Source organism: Mustela erminea, chromosome 6 (genome assembly GCF_009829155.1).
Source record: "Mustela erminea isolate mMusErm1 chromosome 6, mMusErm1.Pri, whole genome shotgun sequence".
NCBI classification, from domain to species: domain Eukaryota; kingdom Metazoa; phylum Chordata; class Mammalia; order Carnivora; family Mustelidae; genus Mustela; species Mustela erminea.
This window is the reverse complement of record NC_045619.1, coordinates 62929340-62956356: the sequence shown is the minus strand read 5'-3', so window position 1 is coordinate 62956356 and position 27017 is coordinate 62929340. Positions and strand designations below refer to the sequence as shown.

The following is a 27017-nucleotide window of genomic DNA, read 5'->3' as shown; positions in this document are numbered from 1 at the left end:
AGTTTGTTAGGAAATATAGGGAATAGGCAATGAATACCCTATTACTTCTATTTTCTTTTTATTTTCTTTTATTTTTTTTAATTTCTCTTTCCTTATAGTATTCCTCTCTTTTCCTTCTCTTTTCTCTTCCTTTATTTCCCTGCTGTCTCTCAAGATCAAGGATCAAGCACAATGTCAGAAACATTGCAACTACTGAATATATGGTAACTATTATAATAGACCTTTTCTGATTAAACAATACTGTAAGGAATATATTTTTATGTAAATATTTAAACATATCCATGATTATTTCTACGGTGTATATCCTAGAAACAAAATGACTAAATCAGAATATAAACTTTTCAAAGTTCACTTTTCAAAATTGCCTTCTAAAAGGATTAGTAACAGTGCCTCCAAATACATTGCACCTCTTAATTCTTACCCATCAATCATATATTCCTTCAATCTTGGACAATTAATTGCAAAATGAAATCCCACTGTTTCATTTTTGCACTTATTTGATCATAGACTATGTTCATACTAATTCTGTAAGACTTTGTGACAGAGTCCTCTAATATATTTCAAATGATTCAAATCTTCCCCTCAACTCTTTCTAGGTCTCTTTGGCTCAAACTCAGAATATATTTTTCACACTCAAATGGCGAAAGTGTGTGTTCTCTTGAATAGCACAAGTATAACATTTGGTTTTCTGTAATAGAAATCCTAACTAACCCTGTTTTCTAAAAGATTCTTAACATTTCTGACAGTAAAATAAATATTTTGTTCTGGAAATCACAACTTTCCTAGAGAATTTTCAAGCTGTTTGCTCTCACATGACATAACAAAGGCTAGTTACAATCCCCAAGACTGTCTTTGGAACAACAGAATTCTCCTGTCCTCAGCAATGGTTAATCTCGGCCCCCTGAAATTCCAGTCATGCCCTTACCTCCTTTGATCATCTTGCTCCTTTTCCTCAGGGTCCTCTAAGTGTGTTCTGTATTCCACAGACTTCCTTCTGGATTCAGATGTCCTCTGAGATACTTGGTTCTCTGTAGCTACCTAACAGTTTTCACAAGACAGCACACTTGTTAGTGTAATCACCCACTCTGGAAGGCAGGACCAGAAAGAGCTGGTTAGTTTGGGAGTAAAGAAGGCCTAGTAGGCAGGAGTGGACATTATGCCTTTAACTCAGAAACAAATACAAAAATCCAAGTAGAAATTACCTGTGTGGTCCTGATTGTGAAATTCTCCAGCCAGTAGATGGAAGCAGACTCCTATCTGTAAAGATGAATACTATCAACAGTTCACACATCCAAGTACTCATTTAGCCGTTTGCGGTAAAAGCAGCCATCATTCTCCAAAGATCAGCTCTTTCTTGGGCAATATTTATACAGTCACTAATCCCTATTCAAAGGAGATTAGGGGCCGTCCCAAATTTAACCCATGCCTAGGATATTAAATTTCCATGTAACCTTCAGGTTAGGTGAAGTAAAAGTAATAACTGAAGAAGAAAACTCCATCTGAAGTTTCTCATGCTAATAAACGAATCATGCTATTCATGTTATGTGTTTAAATGAATTCTACTCTTGCCCCGTCCTCTGACAAAGTCAGGCTACCTGGTTTAGGGTAAGGAAGGCAAGACTGGACAATGAAGGGCAAACTCACAGAAGCAAGAAAAGGAGTAAGGGGAAGGGTGTACATTATTTAATAAAGGGGATAATGTGACCTGTGAGTTCCATGGAGGCCGGACTATATCTATGGTGGGCTAACACAGTTCTGGATACCTAGTAGATATCCATCAAGTATCTGTTGAATAAAACAGTGAGTGATTAAATAGAAGTTCAAATGGTGTCTTGGGATTTGCTATCTGAGCAATGCCCCTTGTGGAATTTACGTAATATATAAAAGAAATTTGAAAGGCAGTGGAGAATGATGACATGGGAAACTCAATGGTGGCCCCCAAAGATATCCAGTCCTCATCACTGGAACCTGTAAATGTTCACTTATGTGGCAAAAGAGACTGTGCAAATGTGATTAAGGATCTTAACATAGGTAGGGTATCCTGGACAATTTGGGTTGGTTCTAACTGCAATTGGAAGTGTTCTTTTTTTTTTTTTTTTAAGATTTTATTTATTTATTTGACTGAGAGAGACCACAAGTAGGCAGAGAGGCAGGCAGAGAGAGAGAGGGGGAAGCAGGCTCCCTGCCGAGCAGAGAGCCCAATGTGGGGCTCGATCCCAGGACCCTGGAATAATGACCTGAGCCGAAAGCAGAGGCTTAACCCACTGAGCCACCCAGGCGCCCCTGGAAGTGTTCTTTAAGAAGGGAGTAGAGCCAGGTTGTAGTGTAGTATAGTGTAGTCACACTCAGAGAAGAAGGTGATGCTGTGGTAGCACAGACTGCAGCAACACATTTTGACATGGAGAAAGAGGCCAGAAGCCTCAGAATACAAGTTACTAGAAGCTGAGAAAATCCAGAAAACAGACTCTACTCTCAAAGTCTCCAAAGGAGCCAGCCCTGCCAATACCTTGATTTTATCCCAGTGAAACTGATTTCAGACTTGGGACTTCAACAGCCAGAAGAGAATAAATTTGTGCTAGGGCAAACCACTAATCTGTGATACTTTGTATAGTAGCAATAGGAAAAGAACACAGGTGGTAACTGCCTTCTTATTAGTCTTATTAATTAATAATTAATCTTATTTTGTTATTTCCTTCAAATACATGTGAATCTTGAACATAATCTCATTCCTTTTCTTTATCATGCTCCACTTTAGAAATGATCCTAGTCTATACCATTGTCTACACTATTGACCATAGTTCCAACAGCCCATTCTCTTCCAAGAAGTTGAATCTGCTTCCACTCTCACCTCAGATTGAGACCCTACTCCATATTGGTCATGCCACCTTAAATATCATTCACTCGACCACAGATATTCTATTTCCCCCCCAGACTCCAACTGATATTCTTTCCATTCTTAATCACTCTGGAGATAAATTTTGATGAAGTTCCTTGAAGGAGAAACTCATATTACCTTTGAGTTAATACAGACTGAATACAGATTACCTAGGCTTCAAGTCTAGCTCTTCCACTTAGGAACATTGGGACCCAGTTAAGTTCCTAAACCATATCTCACTTTTTCTCATCTGTTAAATAATAATAATGCCTGCCTTATAAGTTGTTAGGAAGATTAAACACAAGAAATATTTGAAGTATTTTTTTAAAACAATTGTGGCCACAAAAGTTCACATTTTTTTATATTTCCAGTTATGTGAAAGCTCAGAATAGACAAATTCATCAAGACAGAAAAATAGATTAGTGGCTGACAGGGGCAGCAGCAGGAGAGAGAAAGAGTGAGGAGTGACTGCTAATGAGTGTTTTTTTGGGGGGGTAGTGTTCTAAAATGAACAGTGATGATGTTTGCATGGTTCTTTCAATATATTTAAAAACCCACTGAATTGAACACTTTAAAATAATGAATTTTATGGTATGTAAATTTTATCCCAATTTAAAAAACAATGTGGGCACATTGTGCTGCTGTTACTTTAAATTATTATTATGGTCAGTGTGTCTGGTCATCCACTCTTACATTAAAAAGAGGTGCTAAACTGAACTGTGTTGTCCCAAAATGCATATATTGAAGCCCTAACACTCAGTATAGCTGCTTTTGGAGATTATGTTCTTAGGAAGTAATAAGGGTTAAATGAGGTCATAAGGATGGGGACGCTAATCCAATAGGACTGGTGGCTGTATAGGAAAGGAAGATAGGAATGTCATGTAATTTTAAGATAGCCACCAGAAGTTAGATTTGAACCCAGGGTTGGCTCTGTAGACTCTTATGACTTTGTGAAAATTAGTTAACTTCTTTAAGCCTCAGTGTCCCTCTCATCTTTAACACAGGAATCATTATTTACGTATCTTGATTGTTCAGATCATTAATTGAATGTATATGTTTATAGGAACACAATGCCTATACTTAGCGATTGATGAAAAATAACTTAATATTCTACAGAATATTTTTGGGAACTAGGGTATAATAAAAGAAGGATAAAATAGTAACTAGAGGGAGCTGTAAGATCAAGAAGGAGTTGTTCTCTTTCTCCTATTTTTTTTTCCTTTAATAGCTTGAGAAAAAGGAACTCACCATCTAGTGGGAAGGCAATATAAGAAAAAAAATAAAAGCTGGATACTGAAGCAGAACTTTATTTCAGACACAGGTCTTTAATAAGCATCCTGTGTACAGAAGTCAAGTGCTTTAGCTATCATGTTCCTCCAAGTTGGAGGAATCGGAAGGGCCACAACAGGGCCACAAGAGCGGGTACTGTGCCTGTGGCTCTATGACAAATTCCTAGGGACTGTAGAATGTTCTGATGAAGGCAAAGAAGCAGGGCACCCCTGAAGTGAGAGGGACTGCATTCCCTCAAGTATGGTGGGGTGGACAGGAGAGTAGGTGAGGTGATGTCCATGTACAGACACGGCATTTTGCCAGCTCCCAGGCAATCCAGACCCAGATACCTAATGGCAAAGACTCCGTTTACAAATGTACAATAAATACTCATCACATGAAGAATTGCAGGAGGAGAAATCCTTTCAAAATGGCCAGGGTTCTGGTGGGTTTGTTGTTTTTGTTATTGTTGTTGTTTTTAATATGCATTTCTGAATAAGGCAAAACATATGCACTTGTTAGCCTCCTGAATACTTCTCTGTCTTGGAATTGGAATATTTTACTACTCTGGATTTTGCTTATGAAGCATGAAGTATGTTCCAATCACACTGGCCTTAGGCATGAAATAAATCAGTGCCTGAATTTTTAAAACGTGGATTTAATCCAAGCCAGACCTGGCCTTAAGCACTGCATAACCTGAGATTGGGCCGTCAAGATGTGGGAGGCTGAATGTTAGAAAATGCAATCTGTTAGAAGGTCTTAAGTGTAGGTACGACCGAATAACCTCAGTAGTAAAGCCCAATTAGTTGTAAATAATACCTTAATTCTGTAAAAATTCATGTCAAAGTTTGGTTCGAGAGTTTGTTAGCTTCCGGTATGTGATATTTATTTACACATTTTTTTTTTTAACGGACAAATTTTTTTTTGTTTTTGTTTTTGTTTTGTTATTTAATGGAGAAGAAGACTTCTATTCTAACCTCCAGACACTTCTCTCAAATCTGGGATGTTTCATTCTTTCAGTCACTGGGTACCCATTCTGTGCCAAGATAGTTACAGTGGGGGACAACTACTTCTTGACACACTGTGGAACTTGCAGGCAATAAATAAGTTAGCAAGAGGATATATATTTATATATTAAGGAGGAATAACTGCTGTAAAGAGACATAAGTAAGATTAATGGAATAGAAAGGGGTCACATATCCTCTTCTAAATAGGGTTTTCATGGAAGTTCTCTAAGGGCCAATGTTTGAACAAAGAGAGAGTGAGGGGTCAAGTCATAGGGGCAAAATGTTCCAGAAAGGGCTCAGGAAATGCAGAGACCCTGATATAGAGGCTGCTTGATGTGCTGGAGGAACATGAGGGAGGCCTGAGTGGAGCAGAGTGAGAGGGGAAGAGAGGAGGAAATGAGAGTGAGAGGTAGCTGTGTTGAAGTTATGTAAGGCCTGGGAAGGCCATGGTCACATTAAAAAAAAAAAAAAAAATATATATATATATATATATATATATATATATATGGCCAAAAATTATATGTTGGATCAGTGCGGGTGCTCTATTCACAAAGTTATCAGAGTTTCTCACACCAGTTTTTATCCTAGGTTAGTCTACCTTGAACTTCAGAGGCCTTGAATCTCAACTCAGGTTGGCCAATGACAGGTACTGGCGGTGAGTCAGGGCACCTGCCTAGCAACCCCCACAGTTAGTAGGTAACCTGACTTTGTGGACCAGGAGAGCTTTTGCTTCTGTGGTCCTACCCTCCTGTCTGTTAACTGATGACTTCTGAAACCACCCAGATTGCCGGTACTCTGATTACTATGGTAGTGCATATTCTGCTTTCCTTGGTCAGTCCTACTACCATAATGAGTTCTCTGCAGTACGTGAAGCTCTAAACCCAGTATCCCAGAATGTGACAGTACTTTGAGATAGAACCTTCCAAGAGGTGACTAAAATGAGGCCATTAGGGTGGGCCCAAATCTAATCTGGCTGATATCCTTATAAGAGCAGGATATTAGGATAGAGGAAGAGACACCAGGGATACACATGTACACAAAAAAAGACCACACGAAGACCTGGAGAAGGCAGCTCTCTGCAAGCTAAAAGGGAGCCCTCCAGAGAAAGCAAACCTGACAATACTTTGATAATGGACTTCCAGTTCCCAGGACTGTGGGAAGATAAATGTCCATTGTTTAAGCCACGCAGTTGGTGGTATTATATTGTGGCAGCTCTAGCAAACTAATTCCACCCCCAAATTAGAAAAAATATTACAAACGGAACACAATCACAGTATTAATAACTACCAAGATAAATAATATTCAAGGCTGTGAACACAACCTATAAGAGATGTGACCAGTAGACATACGAGTTTTAACACACTAGCAAAAAGAATAAAAATCAAAACACTGATATGCCATTTTTAATGTATAAAATTGACAAATTAGGGACATTTAAAACAGCTAATTTTTCAAATGCATTTTATGTGACGTTCTATTGTCTTTCCCTTTTGGAATGCCACTGGTTAGTATATTTAAAACCCTCTATCTCTAGGAATCTATTTTAAAGATATAAATACAGGCAAAAGGGTGTATGCTTTAAATTTTCCTTGTGGATTTGTTTATATAGCAAAGACAAGACACACAAAAGTAATTTATTAATAATTTACATCTTACATCTTTGATTACATTAGTAAAACAATCTTGGAATTGTGATGGGGAGAGGAGATAGAAAGTAAAGACAATTTTTTGTAGTTTTATTTTATTTATTTATTTTTAAATTTTTTATTTTTTATAAACATATATTTTTATCCCCAGGGGTACAGGTCCTTGAATCGCCAGGTCCACACATCCCACAGCACTCACCAAAGCACACCCCCCCCCAATGTCCATAACTCCACCCCCCTTCTCCCAAGCCCCCTCCCCCCAGCAACCCTCAGTTTGTTTTGTGAGATTAAGAGTCACTTATGGTTTGTCTCCCTCTGTAGTTTTATTTTTTAAATTGAAACAAGTGGTAGGTCTACCGAGGTAAAACTGACATATAAAATAGTAAGATATCCCAAATATACATAATGGTGATTGTTTGATATATATCTAAAGAATCCCTCATCTACTTAATTAACACAACCATAACCTCATTTTTGTGGGTGAGAACAGTTAAGTTCTATTCTCTTAGCAATTTCAATTATACAATACAGTATCGATAATAATCACCACGTTTTATATTAGATCCTCAGATCTTTCTTCTTACCCTTTTAAAATCTGTACCCTTTTACCAACCTCTCTCAATCTTCCCCACCCTCTAACCCCTGGCAACCATTCTTCTACTCTCTGATTCTATGAATTTAATTTTTTGTTGTTGTTCAGGTTTCACATGTAAGTGATACCATATAGTATTTGTCTTTCTGTCTTTGGCTTATGTCACTTAGCGTAATGCCCTCAAAGTCCATCCATGGTGTCACACAAGGCAAGGTCCCCTTCTTTCTCATGGCTGAATTATATCCCATCATATATAGCAGGTGTATACCACATCTTCTTTAACCATTCATCCACTGATGGACACTTGGGTTGCTTCCAAATCTTATCTATATGAATAATGCTGTGATGAACATGAACATGGAAATGCAGGTATCTTTTCAATATCCTGTTTTCATTTCCTTTGAATATATACCAGACGTGGAACTGCTGAATCATATGGTGGTTGTATTTCAAAATTTTTGAGGAACCTCCACACTGTTTTCTGTCATGGCTGCATATATTTATATTCTCACCAATAGTTTACATGGGTTTCCTTTTCTCCACATCCCTGTCATGCCCGTTACCACTTGCCTTTTGATGACAGCCATTCTAACAAAGTGTGAAGAGATATCTCATTGTGGATTTGATTTTCATTTTCTTGATGATTAGTGATATTGAACACCTTTTCATTTTCTTGATGGAAATCTGTATGTCTTCCTTGGTAAAATTTCTGCTCAGTTCTTCTGCCCATTTTTTAATTGGATTGTTTATTTTGTTGCTGTGAGTTGTATGAATTCATTATATATTTTGACTATTAATCCCTTTATCAGATATATGATTTACAAATACATTCTCCCATTTTATAGGTTGCCTGTTCATTTTGTTGTCTTTTTCTTTTGCTGTGCAGAAGCGCTCTAGTTTGATGTCATCCCACTTGCTTATCTTTGCTTAAGTTGCCTTTGCTTTTGGTGTCAAATCCCAAAAAATTACTGTCAAGACTACTGTCAGGGCACCTGGGTGACTCAGTGGGTTGAGCCTCTGCCTTTGGCTCAGGTCATGATCTTAGGGTCCTGGGATCAAGCCCTGCATCAGGCTCTCCACTCGGCAGGAAGCCTGCTTCCCTCCCTCTCTCTGCCTGCCTCTCTGCCTGCCTGTAATCTCTCTCTCTCTCTCTCTCATTCTCTCTCTGTCAAATAAATAAATAAAATCTTTGGAAGGAAAAAAAAAAAAGACTAGTGCCAAGGAGCTCTCCTCTTATGTTTTCTTCTAGTAGTTTTATGGTTTCAGGTCTTACATTCAAGACGTTTAAGTTTAACATTTTAAATGTTTAACCTCATACAAAGAGTCAATGGAAAGCATTACTTGATGTTTTGCATTTTTAAGAAGAGAAAAATAGTATTAATGCATATTTATATAATTTGGGGATAACCTTAGGATAACCAATTGTAAAATATTTTTCAAATTGCTAAAGGAGTGGTTATAACTTCCATGTTGTTAGTAAGAACAAAAAGCAAAAATATAGGGATGCCTGGGTGGCTCAGTTGGTTAAAAGTTTGCATTCAACTCAGGTCATGATCCCAGGTTCCTGGGAGGGAGCCTGCTTCTCCCTCTACCTGGTTCTCCCCCTGCTTGTGCTCTCTCTTTCTCTCTGACAAATAAACAAAATCTTAAAAAAAAACAAAAAACAAAATAAAAGCAAAAATATAGCACAGATAGCATATGGAAGAATAAAGGAAAACACAAGGAAGAAAACATAAAACAAAATGGAATAAATAATATAAAAGAAGGAAAATCAAACATCAAGTATGACAAATATATTTGCTAATAGAAAAAATTTTAGATAAAGTACAGAAAAAATCTAATTGTATCCTGTTAATAAATTTCGAACCTTAAACAGAACACAAAAAAATTAAAAAAAATAAAGGCAGGGCCAAAAATATATCAAGTAAACATAACCAATATAGACAGCAGAAGTGGCAATATTATTATAATAAAATTCAAAAAAAATATTAACTACAATACATTTTTAAAAATCAAGTCTATATATCACAAATACATAATAGCTATAAAACAAATTAAATTCTACAAATGAAAACTTTGGAAAAAATGGAAGCAATTCACAAAACTCATTCAATCATATGAAAAGATTTTAATATACGATTACTCTCAAGCTTTAAAAAACAGTAAAGAAAATAAGTGTCAAAAGATGTGAATGGCATAATTAATTGGTCTGATTTGGTAAATATATATTTAATATAGTCTTACAATCAATGAACATACTTTATTTTCAAAACCTGTACTTAATATTCATAAACTGATTTCTTTGGTTAAGTCCTCAATTAATTTCCAAAAGGATAAATTGAATAAACTACACTCCCTAACTATAAATGTGATCAATCTGAAAAATAAAAGACAAATTTAAATTAAAATATCCAAAAAGAGAAATTTTAAATCATTTTCCTTTCAGAGCAAATAGCATATTTGAATCTAATAGAAAATCCAGAGTGTATTTGTAAACAATTTGGAAAACATCATTGGTACTGCAGCATGGCAAACCTTTTAATTATATACAAATTTTTACATTAAAAGATATTAATGTTTTCATTATTAAGCTAGAGCATATAATTGTAAGCTTACAAGTCAAGAATTTAGGTAAAGATTTTTTTTAAGCATGCCTAAAGAAAGAAGGAAAGTAAGAAATAAATACTAATTAAAAATAAATAAATATTAAATAGGCAGCTGAGAAACAGAATCCAAAAGCCATTTCTCCAAAAATTTCAGCAAAGTCTCTGTCAAGCAAAATCCACAAAAATGAAAAACCCAAGTATAAAACTAGGAATGAGAAAAGAATATAGTCTAAGCTTACTTGCTCTAATTTTATAAAATTAAAAAATCTTTAAACAAACTAGAAGATTTTTCTAGGAAAAAACACAAATTTTCAAAGTTGAATCACTAAGCAGATATTTTTAAAAAGTTAAAATAACCAATCAAAAACTTTTCAAAGTATTATTTCTTTAAAAGGCTAAAACATTCTTTCAAATGTAAAAGAGACAGATACTTCCTATGCTATAAAATCTGTTCCAGAACTTTAAAAACGAAATAGTTTTCTAGTTAATTTTACAAAACTGCGTAAGCTTGATACCAGAAGCTGACATATAGGATAACAAAAATGTATAAAGGAGGAGGATAAAATTGTATTTTCCTAATACACTGCAAATAAAATTACCTAGGTCCAAGACTTGTTAATACAAAGTGGATTTAATGCCAAATAAGTCTGCCAAATAAAGTTACTCATCTTTTGAAGAGATCAGCAGCGTACATCATCACATTAGAGATCCTGCACTTGTGTGAGTTATCATTAACTCAGTATATTCTAAAATTATTGAAGCATAAAACTTTTAATTATACTCATTAATATTTAAATGTGTTAATGTGCCTTTAATGCTTGATTCATAGGAGGTCCTCAATACATGTTTTTATTCCTTTTTCTTTTTTCCTAATTGTGAGATTTCATGGCTTCACCAGTAGATGGCATCGATCTTATCATAACCATTCAGGCTTTTCCTGATGGAATGTTCACAGAGCTGACCACATGTGTTATTCTCGACAATGTTAAAGTAAAGGCACAGGGAACAGAAAGGAGATGAGAGTTTGGAAACATCAAGTAGAGGGAGGAAGCTCTAGGGTCTTCATTTTGCAGGGTGGGGAAACACAATATGGTTTGTGTTTCTTAAATGAGAAATGGAGGTAGTAGGGTGACGTTTGAAGAACTCAGAATAGTAACCTCACTATATACTAATTACAGGAGAGGAGAGGCATTACTCCTAATCTATCAGAGTGGACAGTCAATAGATGTTGCCCAAAGTCGATGAGTCCATAAACAGTATTTGTATGTTATTTATTATTTTTTTATTTTTATTTTTTATTTTTTTAAGATTTCATTTATCCATTTTACAGAGAGAGAGAGATCACAAGTAGGCAGAGAGGCAGGCAGAGAGAGAAGGCGAAGCAGGCTCCCCGCTGAGCAAAGAGCCTGATGCCGGGCTGGATCCTAGGACCCTGAGATCATGACCTGAGTCGAAAGCAGCAGTTTAACCCACTGAGCCACCGAGGCGTCCCTGTATGTTATTTAAAAACAGGGAAGTGACCATCAGAAAAACCAACAACCCAAACTTGCAAGAAGTAATTGCCTTTGAGGAACAGAAGTGAAGTTAGGGTGCAGGACTGTTACTTTCCATTTTAAATCATTCTGCATCATTTGATTTTCTTTAACCATGTGCATATTTTGGTATGTTAAAACTTTTCCAAAGTAGAAGTCCAAAATTTATTTTTAGCAAAATTACTGGGAGATAATAATTTAGGGTATAGATTAATACAGGCATAATGTGGCTATCCAAATCTGATAAAACTCAATTTAAATCTTGGCTCAACCAATTACTGAGACTTGTTAGCTTTGAATAAGTTGCTAAACTCTCTAAATCTAGGTTTCTTCCTCTAAAGATATCACTAATTATACCCAGCACATAATGTTACTTTGATATTTGAAATTGAGGAAATGTGTCTAAAGCACTCAGCACACATATGGAGAATACTTAATATTATTATACTTACTAGACGTTATAAAATTATTAAAAATGATTATTATTCTCAAGGATATGTTACAGTCACTGTATTCTATCAATCTCCATTTATGTATGATTATATAAATCTGTCATATATAAGTGGAGATTTCTTAAATGCTAACGGTCATAAAAGTTCTTCTAGTTGTTTTTCAGAGTTTCAGAAGGCTTGTTTTTATTACCTGCTTCAGAGGCCTCATGATGGAAGAGGAGCCAGCACTAGTTTGCCCCCCTCCACCTTGGCTAAATCATTTTATCCAATTAAACTCATTCCATTTATAAAATGACATTGCTGGAGATTAACCTGTCTGAAAGTTACAGGGAATCAGATGGTCATTTGAGGTGCTGGTCAGTTCTAGAGGCTATGGCTGTGGAACAAGAGAAGAAAGTGGACCACTGAATGTGGAACAATTGTGGAGTCCCACGTGTTGGTCAAGGCCTTACCTCTAAATGTCTGGCCCAGGAGCTCAGGGAATTTTTTTGACCTTTGAAATGAAGTCCGGCTTGTTAGAAAAAAAAAGTTAATCATATGCTTTCTGAGGCATAAAAAGCCTGCTTACTTCTGTCAGATGAATTTACTCATCCAAAATATCAGGGTCCCCTTTAGTAAATTCAATTCCCCACTAAATGATACCTTCATGTGCCATATTAGTGAGTTTAGTTTTTATAATTCCACTGTCAAATCAATGGTTATGCATAAAAAATGCTTCCTTTTCACCGACATCCAGTACTTTTATGAAAAACGATCATTCAATCAGCCTTCATGCCAATTTTTACTTATTTTTCAAGTTACTCAAGAGTAAATTGGATAGGATTCCGTTTAGAAATTTACTTGCAAAAGAGTTATTTTTCAGAATTTTGCTACAGAAAGGTTTGAAAAATAAAGAGGATGTGGGAGACAGGATGAGGACGATGAATTTTAATTTCATCCCTACAAAGAAAATTCTTGACAAGCGTAGTCACTCACCAACTCGGCAAATATTTGTTCTGGGTAAGACATACTGAGACGACAAAAAGAATTCCTGCTCTCAAGCTAGCACAGCAGCAGCAGGTCTGATGGAGGCCTGCTGGAAACAAAACATGTCTATTTTCATTTTCAAAAATAGTACAATATGAGATGATCTCACATCACTAATTCAAATGAAATGACAACGTTAATATACTTGACAACGTTAATATACATTTAAAGGAAAAAGTCCTCTGCTCTCCATCCCCAAACTTTCCATCTTGTTTTTATCCCATTCGTATTTACAGGATTGGTATGTAATGGAAAAAGGAAAAAACAGCAAACTATTTTGTTTGGACTATTTGATCCTTCCACTGTTGAAGACTATTGGTTTTTGTTTGTTTGTTTGGTTGGTTTTTTGTTTTTGTTTTTGTTTTTTTGACTATAGCATTTTTGAACTGGGCCTTCTTGTTGGACTTAGGCTCCTAGAAACTCCTCAAACAAACTTCTTGCTGGGAGCGTTCTGATTGCATGCTCTATTTGTTGTAAAGGCTGCTAAGAATCATGGTACAATTTCAAGACTCCACTGCAGTGGCCTCTACTTTAAGTCTGCTTTCTTAGGAGGCCCAGGCTCCTCTCACACAGCTGGTGGAGGAAGAAACATATAGGAAGTAATAGAGCTGATGATGGAGGACTGGTGAACCTACTATATCTCCTCAGAGAAGCTCCAGGAAGCCAGCACAGAAGAAATGCCCCAAACGAAAGAGCTATCTGGCAAGCTACAGCCCCCTGCCCAGAAGCCCTTAGACCCCATGATGAGTGCCAGATAAAGCACCCAAGAACCACAGCATCACTCAACCCATCACCTCCGCATTCCTCTCACACCATCTAAGCTTACTGTAGACTTTCAGAAATTCAACTTTCAACTGCATTTTAGGAACACATCATGTGTGTACATCTGAAGGAGCTTACATACATTAAAATATGGGCAGAATTAACTGTACTTCTTAATACACTGAATTAAGGGCAATGAAGCATTGTTTTTAAAAAATTTATTTTTTCAGTATTCCAAGATTCATTGTTTCTGCGCCACAACCAGTGCTCCATGCAATACGTGCTCTCCTTAATACCCACCCCAGACTCATCCCTCCCCTAAATCCCCTCCCCTCCAAAACCCTCAGTTTGTTTCTCAGAGTCCACAGTCTCTCATGGTTTCTGATTTTCCCCAACTCACTTCTCCTCTCCATCTCCCCATGTCCTCCGTGCTATTCCTTATGCTCCACAAATGAGTGAAACCATATGATAATTGACTCTCTCTGCTTGACTTATTTCACTCAGCATAATCTCTTCCAGTCCCGTCCATGTTGCTACAAAAGTTGGGTATTCATCCTTTCTGATGGAGGCACAATACTCCATTGTATATATGGGCCATGTCTTCTTTATCCATTTGTCTATTGAATGGCATCTTGGCTCTTTCCACAGTTTGGTAATTATGGCCATTGCTATGAACATTGGGGTACAGATGGCCCTTCTTCTTACTACATCTGTATCTTTGGGGTAAACACCCAGTAGTGCAATTGCAGGATCATAGGGTAGCTCTATTTTTAATTTCCTAAGGAATCTTCACACTGTTTTCCAAAGTGGCTGCAACAACTTGCATTCTTAACAACAGTGTAAGAGGGTTCCCCTTTCTCCACATCCTCTCTAACACTTGTTGTTTACTGTCTTGTTAATTTTGGCCAGACAATGAAGCATGCTAATAATAATTTTATACTTTACCATCATGGTCACTTCAGGTGTCACACACAATGCACATATAATGGATAGCTGAAGAGCTAATAATCCAAAATTTGAATCCTCCAAGATCATTTGCCACTATATATTTCTGTGCCAATTACTAAAGTCCAAAAGAAAGGAAGTGCTTAAAATGAAATCTTTCTCTACATATTCTGGCTCTATTCCAACATCTTCATTAAGGTCATATTTGAAGGAGGCCAAGATATAATTTAATTTTTTAACAGGACTCTCTTCCCCTTGACAAGTATTTCAGTTTAAAAATTACTCTATGTATAGCTATTAGACTATCAGAAAAATTGTTCTAGCAATACAGCTAATAGATAACGGGCACAAGGCAAAATTAAGCAGAATGAGTAAATAATATATGGAATTTATATAAATAATATAAGGAAGAAATCAAAGGTTTGGATTAGCTTTATTATCTGTATTTTCTGTAATATGTTTAATTCTATTTGTTATTAGGTACATTATCTCATACTTAGAGTCAAAGACATATTTTGAAAGGAGAAAAAGAATGACACATTAAAAACCCCTTTGATTAAAATCTATTTGTTTGCAGAATTTCCAGAAATTAGAAAACATGGCTTCAAGTCATCATTTTTCTAAAGCTGTGTTTCCTTGCCTGGCCAGCAGCTGGGTTGTAGCAAATGATCACTTGTAGTACAATTTTCCTTCCTGATTCTTGTAGACACCATTGTTCCTTCTGTCTTGGTTCTGAAGCTTCTATGTTTTGAAATACAATTTTTCTTTAAAGTGAAAAGTACTGCAATACTTAGGAAAATGGACACTGTGCCCAGCATCACAGTAAGGCCCAGATATATATGCCTAAAAGAAGAGAGAAACTCAGTCATAATTATTGCAACTATCCAAATTTAAAATGGGCAAGGAAGGTAACAGTATCATTCAGTAGATAGCAATACCAAGAAAACCAATCTATCAATGAAACTGTCACAAGGATGTTTTTTCTTAAGAATGCAAATTCAGTGGCTACAAAAGACCTTTCTATGAACATCTGGCAGACTATTGAAGGCAGTATGCTAAAATAAAGCGACTTCTTAGAGGTGCCATAATTTTTAGTTACTACTAATTACATAATCAGTTCCATCCTCTCTGTAAATTATTCCCTTAGACCAGGTGACCATATGTCTATTTGCCCAGAACAGTCCTAGCTTATGCTGGTGTTGTCTCAGTGTACTTTTTAATAGTGCCCCTTTTCACTCTCAAAAGTGTCCAGGTTGAATGATAAATTATGTGGTTATCCTACCCCTGAAACTTGCCCAGATGCACTTCTACAAAAAAAAAAAAAAAAAAAAGCTGCAAGAAGGAATGTCAAGGGAGAATCAAAGCTCTTAGTAGAGCAGAATGACTTAAGAATTAGCGTACCCCTGGGGATAAAAATATATGTTTATAAAAAAAATAAAAAATTAAAAAAAAAAAAAGGTGAGAGGCAGGGGGAAAAAAAAAAAAAAAAAAACAATTAGCCAAAGGTTTAAATCACCTTCTTCAATAAGAAGCCTTTAGTTCTTCATTCTATCATAAAACAAGAAGGTATGGAAGGGCAGGTTGAATGATTTATTCTGGTCACCTTGTACACATAATCAGTCTCTGATTGAAATACATTGTCTTTACATTAAAGGAAATGCCGCCTTAGCAAATGTGAGCAAAGCACAAATTCTACTGAAAGGTCAAGTCCCTTTCAAAGACCAAAATAAATTTCTCACGTAACATCAAAGCCTATTAATCAAACAAACTTATTTGAGATGGTTGGCTCAATTCACATCCAACTTCCAACTTACACAGTTTAGTACCAAGCTTATTCCTCCAGAAAATGCTCAGATTGTAAATCTAAAAAAAAAAAAAATCCTTCCTGCTTTTAAGCCATTGAAGCATTGCTTTCAGCAATAAGGGGCCTAAAGTTTGAAGAACTGAACTGAATGATACCACAGTGAAAAACCTATGCCCCTCAACCCCATGCACACTCATACACACAGAAAAAACCTTTTACTTTTATGCATCTCAAGTACTGGAATAATTGAACATCAGTTTGGCAATAAAAGCTGGACAGATTTAGAGCCAAATCCAACTCTTGCCCAGGGGGATTATATCTGACGTAAATGGGACAGTTTGGCTCGGTCTGAAAAAGAATAGAATTAAACCCAAAATGTGACCTAAATTTAAATGCTTCTGTGCTTCAGAGAATTACCCCCTTGTGTGCATCAACTTGCAAAAATTCTACTATATTCTGGAATCTTTTGTGAACTTTATTTAAAAAAAGATTACTCTTTTAAAATGGGAGTCAAGATTAGGAATGGGGAAAAGCTGAAAGGTCTAGCCAAATAAATAGCAATAAAATTATTCTATAAAATAGAATATGCTTCTTGGTTTGATGATCCTTGTGCAGTGAAACTCCATAAGGAATGATTATTGCTCATTTCATTGTTCAAACCTGGAATGTTGTAGTGGGGAGACACAGTAATGAGTCTAATACGGTACCTGAAAGCATTTGAATCATATAATCTACAGGAGCCTCTACTTCCACATCTTTTAAATCCCCATTTGAGGCATGAAGTGTCAATCAAAATTCCAAAATACACAGGAGCTGGGATTCCTGCTGTGAGAAAAACACACAATTGCTACTAAAAATATATGCCCATCTTTTGATTACCCTATAATGAATGAGTCTCAGAACCACTTACTTTCAAACTAAAAAGAAAAAAACTGCTTTGGGGGAAATGGGTACCTGTAGAAGACCAGAATACACCACCTCATCGTATTTCTCTGGCATAAAGGTTATTTTGAGCAACAGAAGGCACAGAAACCCCTAAGACAGAGCAGAAGTTTCCTTTTTGTAAGGGAAGCAACATTTATAACGGAGATCTCCATTTGTAAGGGTGTCTACATCTCTGTACCCAGAAGAGGAGGATTCCTAATCCCAAGAGGCTTTAATCAAAGGAGAATCTCCCTAACAAATCTAACCCTTGTTTACCTTACTTTTCCTGGTCACCTTCCCATTATTTAAGAATGGGTTTTACTTATTTTTTGTTACACTTTTCTATTGGGCAGATAATACTCACTTCTAATGATATTAACATAATCTCTCATTTGCTTTATTTTAAAATACATAATAGTTTCAACATAATGACACCAATGTTAGTATTAAAGATAAGACTACAAAATGTAGTGAAGTTATGTGGCTTTGGTAATGATTCTGTCCTTTTAAACCTGTTTTTCTTTATGGTTATGCCTCTTATTTGATACACAACAAATTTCAGTTTGTTTCAAAAATGTCTTAGTTTTTTTGTTGTTTTCAATTACATAAAAACTTTGCATAATTGCATTTTTTAAAAATGCCTTCTCCCAGTATTTTTTTTAAAGATTTTATTTATTTATTAGACACAGAGAGAGAGATCACAAGTAGGCAGAGAGGCAGCAGAGAGAGAGAGGAGGAAGCAGGCTCCCCGTTGAGCAGAGAGCCTGATGCGGGGCTCGATCCCAGGACCCTAAGATCATGACCTGAGCCAAAGTCAGAGGCTTAACCCACTGAGCCACCCAGGCACCCCACATAATTTCATTAAAAAAAATTTACTTATGTATTTAAGAGAGATAGAGGAGACAGAGCACACAGGGGGTCCATGAGTGGTGGCAGGGGAGTGTGCAGGAGGGGGCAGGGGCAGAGAGAGAGGAAGAGAATCTTCAGCAGACTCTCTACTGTGCACAGAGCCCCACATGGGGCTCCATCCCAGGACCCTGAGATCAAGACCTGAAAAAACTATGCATGATTTCAAATTAAAAATTAAACCAGAGTTACATTTACAAACTTTACTTTCCGGTCTGTCCTCTCTTACTTTTTTCCTTCCTTCCCTTATAGGTAACCACCACCACAACCATTACCATTACTATCATCATGATCATCATGATCATCATGATGTTTTTAGTTTATACTTCTGTTGTTTCTTTTTTAAATGTTAGCAAATACCTTTGCATATATTTATAATAATTCTACCTTTCCATACTTCTTACACCAAATGTATCATAGTATGAACATTGTTCTACATTTTACTTCACTTAAGGGTATAGCCTGGAGATCCCTTGGAAGTATAGACTGCTGTGTCCCTCTGAAATTCACATGCTGGAGCCCTAACCCTAATATGACTGCCCTTGGACACAGAGTTATTAAGGAGATTATTAAGATTAAGTGAAGTCCTAAGGGACTTAATTTACTAGGACTGGTATCCTAATCAGAGGAGTAAAAGATACCAAAGCTCCCTTTCTCTCCATGTGTACACAGGGGAAATCCTTGTAAGGACACAGTGAGAAGGCAGCAGTCTACAAACCGGGAAAAATGGTCTCAGGGATCTTGCCAGATACCAGGCCTGTACCTTGATCCTGGGACTTCCCAGCCTTCAGAACTGTGAGACTATAAATTTTTGTTGTTTAAGTCTTTCGGTCTGTGGTATTTTTTTATGGCAGCCAGAGCTGACTAATGAATTTGTTAACATTACAGGGAGATTTTTTTCCCCCATTCATCCTTATAGCTGCATAGGTTTCCATTATGTGGGTTAACTATAGTTTATTCAAATATGTCATATTGATGGACAACTAGATTGTTTATTGTCTTGCTATTATATGTAATGGCACAATAATTAGACATCCATAGAATTTTACTTATTTCATAGTTTTGCTAGCAAACTTTTGGTATCAACTTCTTCAAGTGGGATTGCTGGATCAAAAGATAAATCTATACATAGTTTTGTTCGTTACTGTCACATAATCATGGGGAAATGGCACCATTTTTTCAACAGCAATATGTAAGCATATCTATTCTTCCATGCGTTGGGAACAACATTTGGTAGTTTGCAAATCTGATAGCAAAAAACATTCAGTATAATTTTAATTTGTGCTCTCTTTATTATGAGTTTGACTATCTTTTCATATATTAAGAGCCATTTATATTTTTTTTCCATGAGATGGCTATTCATATCTCTTACCCATTTTTCCATATGGGTGTTGGTCTTTTTGGTCTCAATACTTAGGGGCTCTCTTTGTAATAGGGATATTATAAATAGTCTGTTACATAATTTGCAAAAAATAATTGTTCCCAGTTTATCATTTGTCTTTTGACTTGCTTATGATATTTTTGCCATTTTCAAGTATATTTTTACTTTTATGGAATCAATTTTATGAATTTTTTAATACTTTATTTTTCATTTTTTTTAAAAGATTTTATTTATTTATTTGACAGAGAGATCACAAGTAGGCAGAGAGGCAGGCAAAGAGAGAGGAGGAAGTACGCTCCCCGTTGAGCAGAAAGCCCGATGTGGGGCTCAATCCCAGGAAGCTGAGTTCATGACCTGAGCGGAAGACAGAGGCTTAACCCACTGAGCCATTTATTTTTCATTTTTAAAATAGGCTCCATGCTCAAGATGGGGCTTGAACTCACAACCCTGAGATAAAGAGTTATGTGTTCTACTGACAGAACCAGCCAGGTGCCCCAGTGAAACATTTCTTTTCCTTGAAATCTTTTTCACAGTGTAGATTTTATCTTTATCTCCAAAAGGAGTAGATATAGAAACCAAATCTAGTCAGAGATTTCCTTCAGGCTCAAAAATCTGATGTTTTTCTAGGTAAGCTCTGTTGTAGAATTAGATTCAGCCATAATGGGATAAACTTCCATATTTGCTGCTTCCCCAATTTCACTGGGATTATACCGTATCTTTATATATACCCATTTTATATCGAGATTTATTTATTTTCAGACGTTTTAAAGATCTAAGTTTGTTCTTCTCCCTGCAGTTCTTTTCTGTTAAATTACAGAAGAAGATGTGTGATTGTTTTGCTTTCTCCCTTAGAATATAAACTTTGCACAAACAGAAAACTTACCTGATTCATTAACTCTATTTTCTATGGGTTTTAACTAATGCATATGGAAAAATTTATTAGTCAAAAAAGAACCATTCCAATTGCATTTAAAAATTGTCAGCTCAAAGCCATACTGTTTTGATTCTATGAAAGAGCTGATCTTTCTACAAAATGATATATCCCAGCATTGAGACTAGGTCAAAAGAATTCTTTCCATTTTAACAACTGAAAAAATTATATTAAGGCTTCAGCCTTTCTTACTGATTCATTTCTTGCTTTCTTCCCAGAGGGCTCTTTCATAACAAGAATAAACTTTTTGACAATAGACCAATGCTGGAAGAGACAAGATTATTAACAAAAAAAATGTCACTATTCTCACAACATCACTTTATTATACCACAAGCACAGCATGGGCTCTCAGTTTCTAAAACAAAGGAAGGGAGAAGTTGAGAGTCGGAGGGTAGGAATAAAGAAATAAGGGAAGAAATAAAATAAATAGGGACCTAACCGACTATATTATTTAGTTATGCATGGCAATTCTGTAAAAAAAATATTTAGAAAAGTATTCAAAGCACATTTGACATGGCTACCATAATTAAAACATACATTATACTTACCAAGAACTCTTACTGCTAAGGTGTAGATACCCAGAGCAAAAGACTTAAGTTGTGGCTTAATGCACCTAAAAACAACAAAAGCACTATAAAGAAAATGTAGCCCATTAAAGCAAATAGTACTATTAGTGATAATCTGCTTAACATAAATAAAATAATCTTAGAATTCAAGTAGAATTCTATGGGAGAACCCATAGTGTTCGAGCATAGCGTGGGCAAATTATGTAACTCCATGTGCTATTAGATGCAATGCGTCAGAGAGTTTACAGTTACTATTTCCAAAATGTAAATCCCCTCTCCATGATATATTCAAATGGTATTGGATAAAGTAAAATTGTCAGTTTAATCAGCAAAACAACAAAGACTTACAGACAAAAATTCTAAGAAATTTGAGGCATTAAGGAATCAATAACCTATAACTAATTTTTGTGGCTCTTGCTCTAAAAGCACAGGACTATATTGATCCGAGTTGATACAGTCACCATTGCTGTGGCATGCTAAGTGTTTCTGTTAAATAGTGGGGACCTGAATCTTGCAGCCAAGTATAAGAATACCTAAATAACAAGAGCATCCTTAATATGACTGTATAGCTTTAACTAATTGGCCTGTCAATTTTAATGATAATAATCATGATGATATTATAATAACTGAGTGTTAAGCACGGTACCAATTTCTTTGTATGTATAATATCACTTAATCTCTACTTTAAAGGAGGTAAAAATCACAACTTTTCTCCTTTAATCCAGGGACATCTCCTTCTGCCATCAAAACACAGCGTGGTTCATCTGAAAGGCTGGTGGTGAAGATAACTCTTCCTTAGGAGCCTGATTAAGCACTTGACCCAGTATAAGTTGTAGAAGAAACACCCACCCATGAAGAACAATTCTGGTTTGAGAACTCTGGTGCAATGCTCTCCATATCATGCTCCCATTTGAAAACACAGTATTGCATGTTTTCCTTAAGCTTTTTTGCGAAAAATGTATTTGTGGATGTTAGGTCCTATTTTCTGTTTATCTTTCCTGATCAATTTCCTTAATATACTGTGGGAAATCATAGATATATACTTTTGATGAGTTTCATTGTAGAATAATGTTATATTCATCCTTCAATTTGTACAACAAGTTAAAAATCAACTAATCATCTCCTAAAAGATGGGTTTCTGATAAAATTTGACTTTTTATGCTTAATAACTTTACCAAAATTTGTAATATTTTTAGATTCTTTTATCAATTGTATAATAGTAATATTTGCATGGCTAGTTCCATTAGGAAGACAATTTTTTAAATCTTTTTTTTTTTAAGATTTTTATTTATTTGACACACAGAGAGAGAGATCACAGGTAGGCAGAGAGGCAGGCAGAGAGCGAGGAAGAAGCAGGCTCCCCACTGAGCAGAGAGCCCGATGCGGAACTCGAACCCAGGACCCTGAGATCATGACCTGAGCCGAAGGCAGAGGATTAACCCACTGAGCTACCCAGGCGCCCCTAGGAAGACAATTTTTTAAAAGATTTTATTTATTATTTATTTGACAGAGAGAGAGAGACCATAAGCAGACAGAGAGGCAGGCAGAGGGAGAGGGGGAAGCAGGCTCCCCCTCTCTCCCAAGCAGAGAACCGATGTGGGGCTTGATCCCAGAACCCTGAGATCATGATCTGAGCTGAAGGCAGAGACTCAACCTACTGAGCCACCCAGGTGCCCCTCATTAGGAAGAAAATTTTATCACTGACAATTACCCAATACCATTTGAATATAGTTATATATAGCTATATATAGTTATAACTATATATATAGTTATAAAACTACTATTTTAAAGTTTGAATTTATATACTTTTTTATAGAGATCTATGATAGGAGAGTCAATAAGTAATGTTCAAACATAAATTATATTACAATAGAAGAGAAGCCTATAGGAAAGTTGAATTAAGATATAAGCACAAGAAGAAAGAAATATGTAACATATTCACTGTAAAAGATTTTTTTGTGTGTAATTTTTAATTAGGTAATATTGGTTACCTAATCTGTTTTCTATATTCTCACTGATTACATTTAAAAGAGTGATCTACATTTAAAATTATTATATTTTTAAATGTAAATATTTATAATGTACTGAAAATCAATGTTTACTTACTACTAAACTTAAATTTTTAGATGTACACTTAACAATATGCAAAAGGGGTACACAGTTTTAAAAATTCTTTTAGAGTTTTTAAGCAAACACACTTGGAATCATTAACATATATTCATAGATTAGAAAATGCAATTGATTCAAAGTTATGAATACCCCCACACCCATATATATAGATAATTCTAGTCAGAACAAGAAAAATAATCTATATATTAAAATAATAAATGTAAAACATTGTGATATTAGATGAATCTTTAAAACTATCTTAAAATTTTATCATCCATAATTTGGTGAAACCATGCTTAATCTAAAACACAACCTAGGGGCACCTGGCTAGCTCAGTTGGTAGAGCATGTGACACGTGATCTCTGGGTTGTAAGTTTGAGTCCCATGTTGGGTGTAGAGATTACTAAAAATTAATATCTTAAAAAATAATAAAAACACATTTAGTCTACACTGTATAATATTATCCAGAAATAGCATATTATTATTGATAATAATAATATGATAATTATATTATCTAGAAATAGCATAGTGTATTTTTTGAGTGGCTACAGAGATGTAGGTACTATAGTGGTGTAGGCTCTCTAGACCAATGATTTGCAGAAAATTTTTAACTGGAAATACTTCTCTTCAACCATATTTTTGCGTAAAAACCCAAAATGGGAAGAGTCTAAAAACTAGAACAAGGATATGGGTCAAGACCCCTGAGAGAGCAATAAGGAATCACAATCCTATGGAACAGATTTTGAAATCAATGTTCCTAACGATTGTAGTACATCTTTTATTAAAACTGGGTTAGGGAGAATCAGTGTTCACCTCAGAAGCAGTATGTATCCAGGTATGCCACCTAGAGATAAAGTATAGGACGTGATGACTGAAATGACAAGGAAATACAGAAACATTTTGGGACATCCATTATCTTTTTGACACCTTCCCACCATGCCTGAGGAATTTCCTGACTTTGAGGCTGCAATCCCCACACAGGTGCAGTTATAAAATATCTGTAACACAACAGAACAAAGTCCAATTATTGAGGTAACATTTAAGTAAAATTGAAAATATATATATTTTTAAATAAATTTCACAATATAGTACACATGCATTATATAAACGGTAAGGTAAATATTCTTTTATTTCTCTGTGTTAAGTTATAGTGAGCAAAGTGAAATCTATACAGATCATGTTTTTTTCATCCAAACAGCAGCTGTTCAAACTACTGACCCTACCAAACAATCTCTCAGTAAATCCTAGTGCATCCAAACATACTTCATCTTCTTCTCTGCCATTTCCAAGTCTAAGCCACCATTATTCCTCGCCTTGGTTATTGCAGTGATCTCTTTACGCTAAACTTATTTCCACTCTTATCCAGCTATCATTTGTTACCCACACAGTAACCAAAGTGAGCCTTTAAAAATGGCAGTCACTATTCTCAGCCTTCCAGTAGCTTCTTCTTATGGTTGTATAAAATCCAAAATCCTTACAGAGGCATACATACTCTAATGGAGCTCCTGGATTTCCCTCTGATCTCACAGCTCAGTGATCTTCCCTCTCCCCCTCTGCTTCAGCGAGACACATGGGTTTCCACTGCGCCCTTGCCAATCTTCGAACATGGTGAGTTTACCCATGCCTCAGAGCCTCGCTGTTCTCTCTGCTGGGTAGCTCTTCTAGATAGTAGGAAGGCTGGTGCATGTACCCCAGGTCTCTGCTTAGTTCATTAAAGAGGGCTTCCATGACCACCCATTCAAAAAAAATACCCCCATCTCTCCATCCTTTATCCTAACTCATCTTTTCCTTACAGTGCTTATCATTACTCATTAGAATACTACATATTCATTTGTTTTTAAACTATATATCCCACTAGAATGAAACCTCTAGCAGAAACCATCTACTTTCTCATCATCACATATGTAGAGCCTAAAAAGGGTCCTCTTTTTAGGCATTCAACAAAAAATCTGTTAAATAAATGGGCATAAATTGAGGATGTGACTTTGTAATGGTAACTGGGGGGAAAAGTCCTGACTAATAAATTCAACTAAATCTTGGAGAGGCAACTTTGATAATCCCTCATTATTTTTATAAATTTCACAAAAGAGCTTGTGAATTTTTAGTTAAACAGTGAAATAAAGCTGGCATTTCCTTTCCAAGGAAGAGTAGAAATGTTGTTGTTGTTTTTTTAACTGTCGGGTAAAAACTTTTGAACCTTGACCTTGCCTCTTACTAGATACATGAGTTTAGGCACCTCAGTGCCTCAGTTCTCACATGAGAAAAATAAGATAAGTAATACCCAATTACTCGAAGATCATGATAGTTAAATCCCATTTTTTTAAGCACCTCTCTTAGTTCCTGGCATGAATGTTTTCTGTAAGTGGAAGTTCTAGGTAAGGAAAACTTTCAAGCAGTTTGGAGAAAAGAGTAGAGGCTGGAAGAAAAGAAAGGAGCAGGAGGAAGGGAAAGGAAGAGGAAAGGAAGGGAAATGGAAGGGGAGGGGGGGGAAGAAGGGAAGGGAAGGGGAGGGGGGAAGAAGGGAAGGGAAGGGGAGGGGAAAAGAAGGGAAGGGAAGGGGAGGGGGGAAGAAGGGAAGGGAAGGGGAGGGGGGAAAGAAGGGAAGGGAAGGGGAGGGGAAAAGAAGGGAAGGGAAGGGGAGGGGGGAAGAAGGGAAGGGAAGGGGAGGGGGAAAGAAGGGAAGGGAAGGGGAGGGGAGGGGGAAAGAAGGGAAGGGAAGGGGAGGGGAAAAGAAGGGAAAGGAAGGGGAGGGGGGAAGAAGGGAAGGGAAGGGGAGGGGAAAAGAAGGGAAGGGAAGGGGAGGGGGAAGAAGGGAAGGGAAGGGGAGGGGAGGGGGAAAGAAGGGAAGGGAAGGGGAGGGGGGAAAGAAGGGAAGGGAAGGGGAGGGGGGAAGAAGGGAAGGGAAGGGGAGGGGGGAAGAAGGGAAGGGAAGGGGAGGGGGAAGAAGGGAAGGGAAGGGGAGGGGGAAAGAAGGGAAGGGAAGGGGAGGGGGGAAAGAAGGGAAGGGGAGGGGGGAAGAAGGGAAGGGAAGGGGAGGGGAAAAGAAGGGAAGGGAAGGGGAGGGGGAAGAAGGGAAGGGAAGGGGAGGGGAAGAGAAAGAAAGAGGGATAAAGCGAGAAAGGAAAAGAAGAGGAAAGACAAGAAATGAAAAGAGAAGAGAAGAAAAAAAGGAAGGAAGGAAGGGAGAAAAGAGGCAGGGAGAAAAAAGAGGCAGGGAGGGAGGGAGGAAAGGAAGGAGGAAGAGGGAAAGGGGAATGGAGGGCAAAACTCAGTTTCGCTTGGGTAGGTAGTCCCGTTCATGGTTGCTGGAGGCTAACCCTTCCTACTCTGACTAAAAAATCCAAGTAACAATAAACAGAGAAAACCAACATGTTACTCTACATCAACATAAGCCTTTGCCTAAGCATTCTTATCTAGTTGATAAGTATATGTAAATAGATGTGTGGGTTAATTTTCAGCCCCCCAGGACTGTCAAATACAGGCAGATTTCATCACCACAAATAGACAGCAGTCTGACTGCTAGCCATATAAACGGAGAGCACAAGAGAGAGTCTATGTTTGCGACAGAAATGTAAAGGTGTGACTACAGAAATGAGTCTTTTGATGATTAAAGTACACAATATCCTTCACAACTAAATTTCTTACCTTTATTTCTAACCTCATCTCCATAATCCACCCTACAGA

At 36.6% G+C, this 27017-nt stretch overlaps 2 protein-coding genes across 7 annotated transcripts in view; both read right to left on the bottom strand.

Moving 5' to 3' along the window:
* Positions 1-1309, bottom strand: part of SLCO1B3 (solute carrier organic anion transporter family member 1B3) — a 65415-nt gene extending 64106 nt beyond the window's left edge. The window contains exons 1-2 of one of the 2 annotated variants that reach the window (XM_032347488.1): positions 1203-1309; positions 926-1038 (exon numbers count right to left, since the gene is read on the bottom strand). In XM_032347488.1, coding sequence (XP_032203379.1) covers positions 926-938 — 13 coding nt within the window. In that variant the 5' untranslated portion in view covers positions 939-1038; positions 1203-1309. Of the gene's footprint in view, positions 1-925; positions 1101-1202 lie in introns of those variants that run through there. The other variant, XM_032347489.1, reaches the window with a different exon arrangement.
* A 13804-nt stretch (positions 1310-15113) lies between these two features.
* SLCO1C1 (solute carrier organic anion transporter family member 1C1) overlaps positions 15114-27017 on the bottom strand; it is a 61145-nt gene continuing 49241 nt past the window's right edge. For 3 of the 5 annotated variants that reach the window (XM_032347483.1, XM_032347486.1, XM_032347485.1), the window contains 4 exons: positions 24147-24331; positions 21207-21271; positions 17224-17341; positions 15114-15555 (listed from right to left, as the gene is read on the bottom strand). In XM_032347483.1, the coding sequence (XP_032203374.1) occupies positions 15333-15555; positions 17224-17341; positions 21207-21271; positions 24147-24331 (591 nt within the window). In that variant the 3' untranslated portion in view covers positions 15114-15332. Of the gene's footprint in view, positions 15556-16221; positions 16576-17223; positions 17342-21206; positions 21272-24146; positions 24332-27017 lie in introns of those variants that run through there. The other 2 variants (XM_032347484.1, XM_032347487.1) reach the window with 2 other exon arrangements.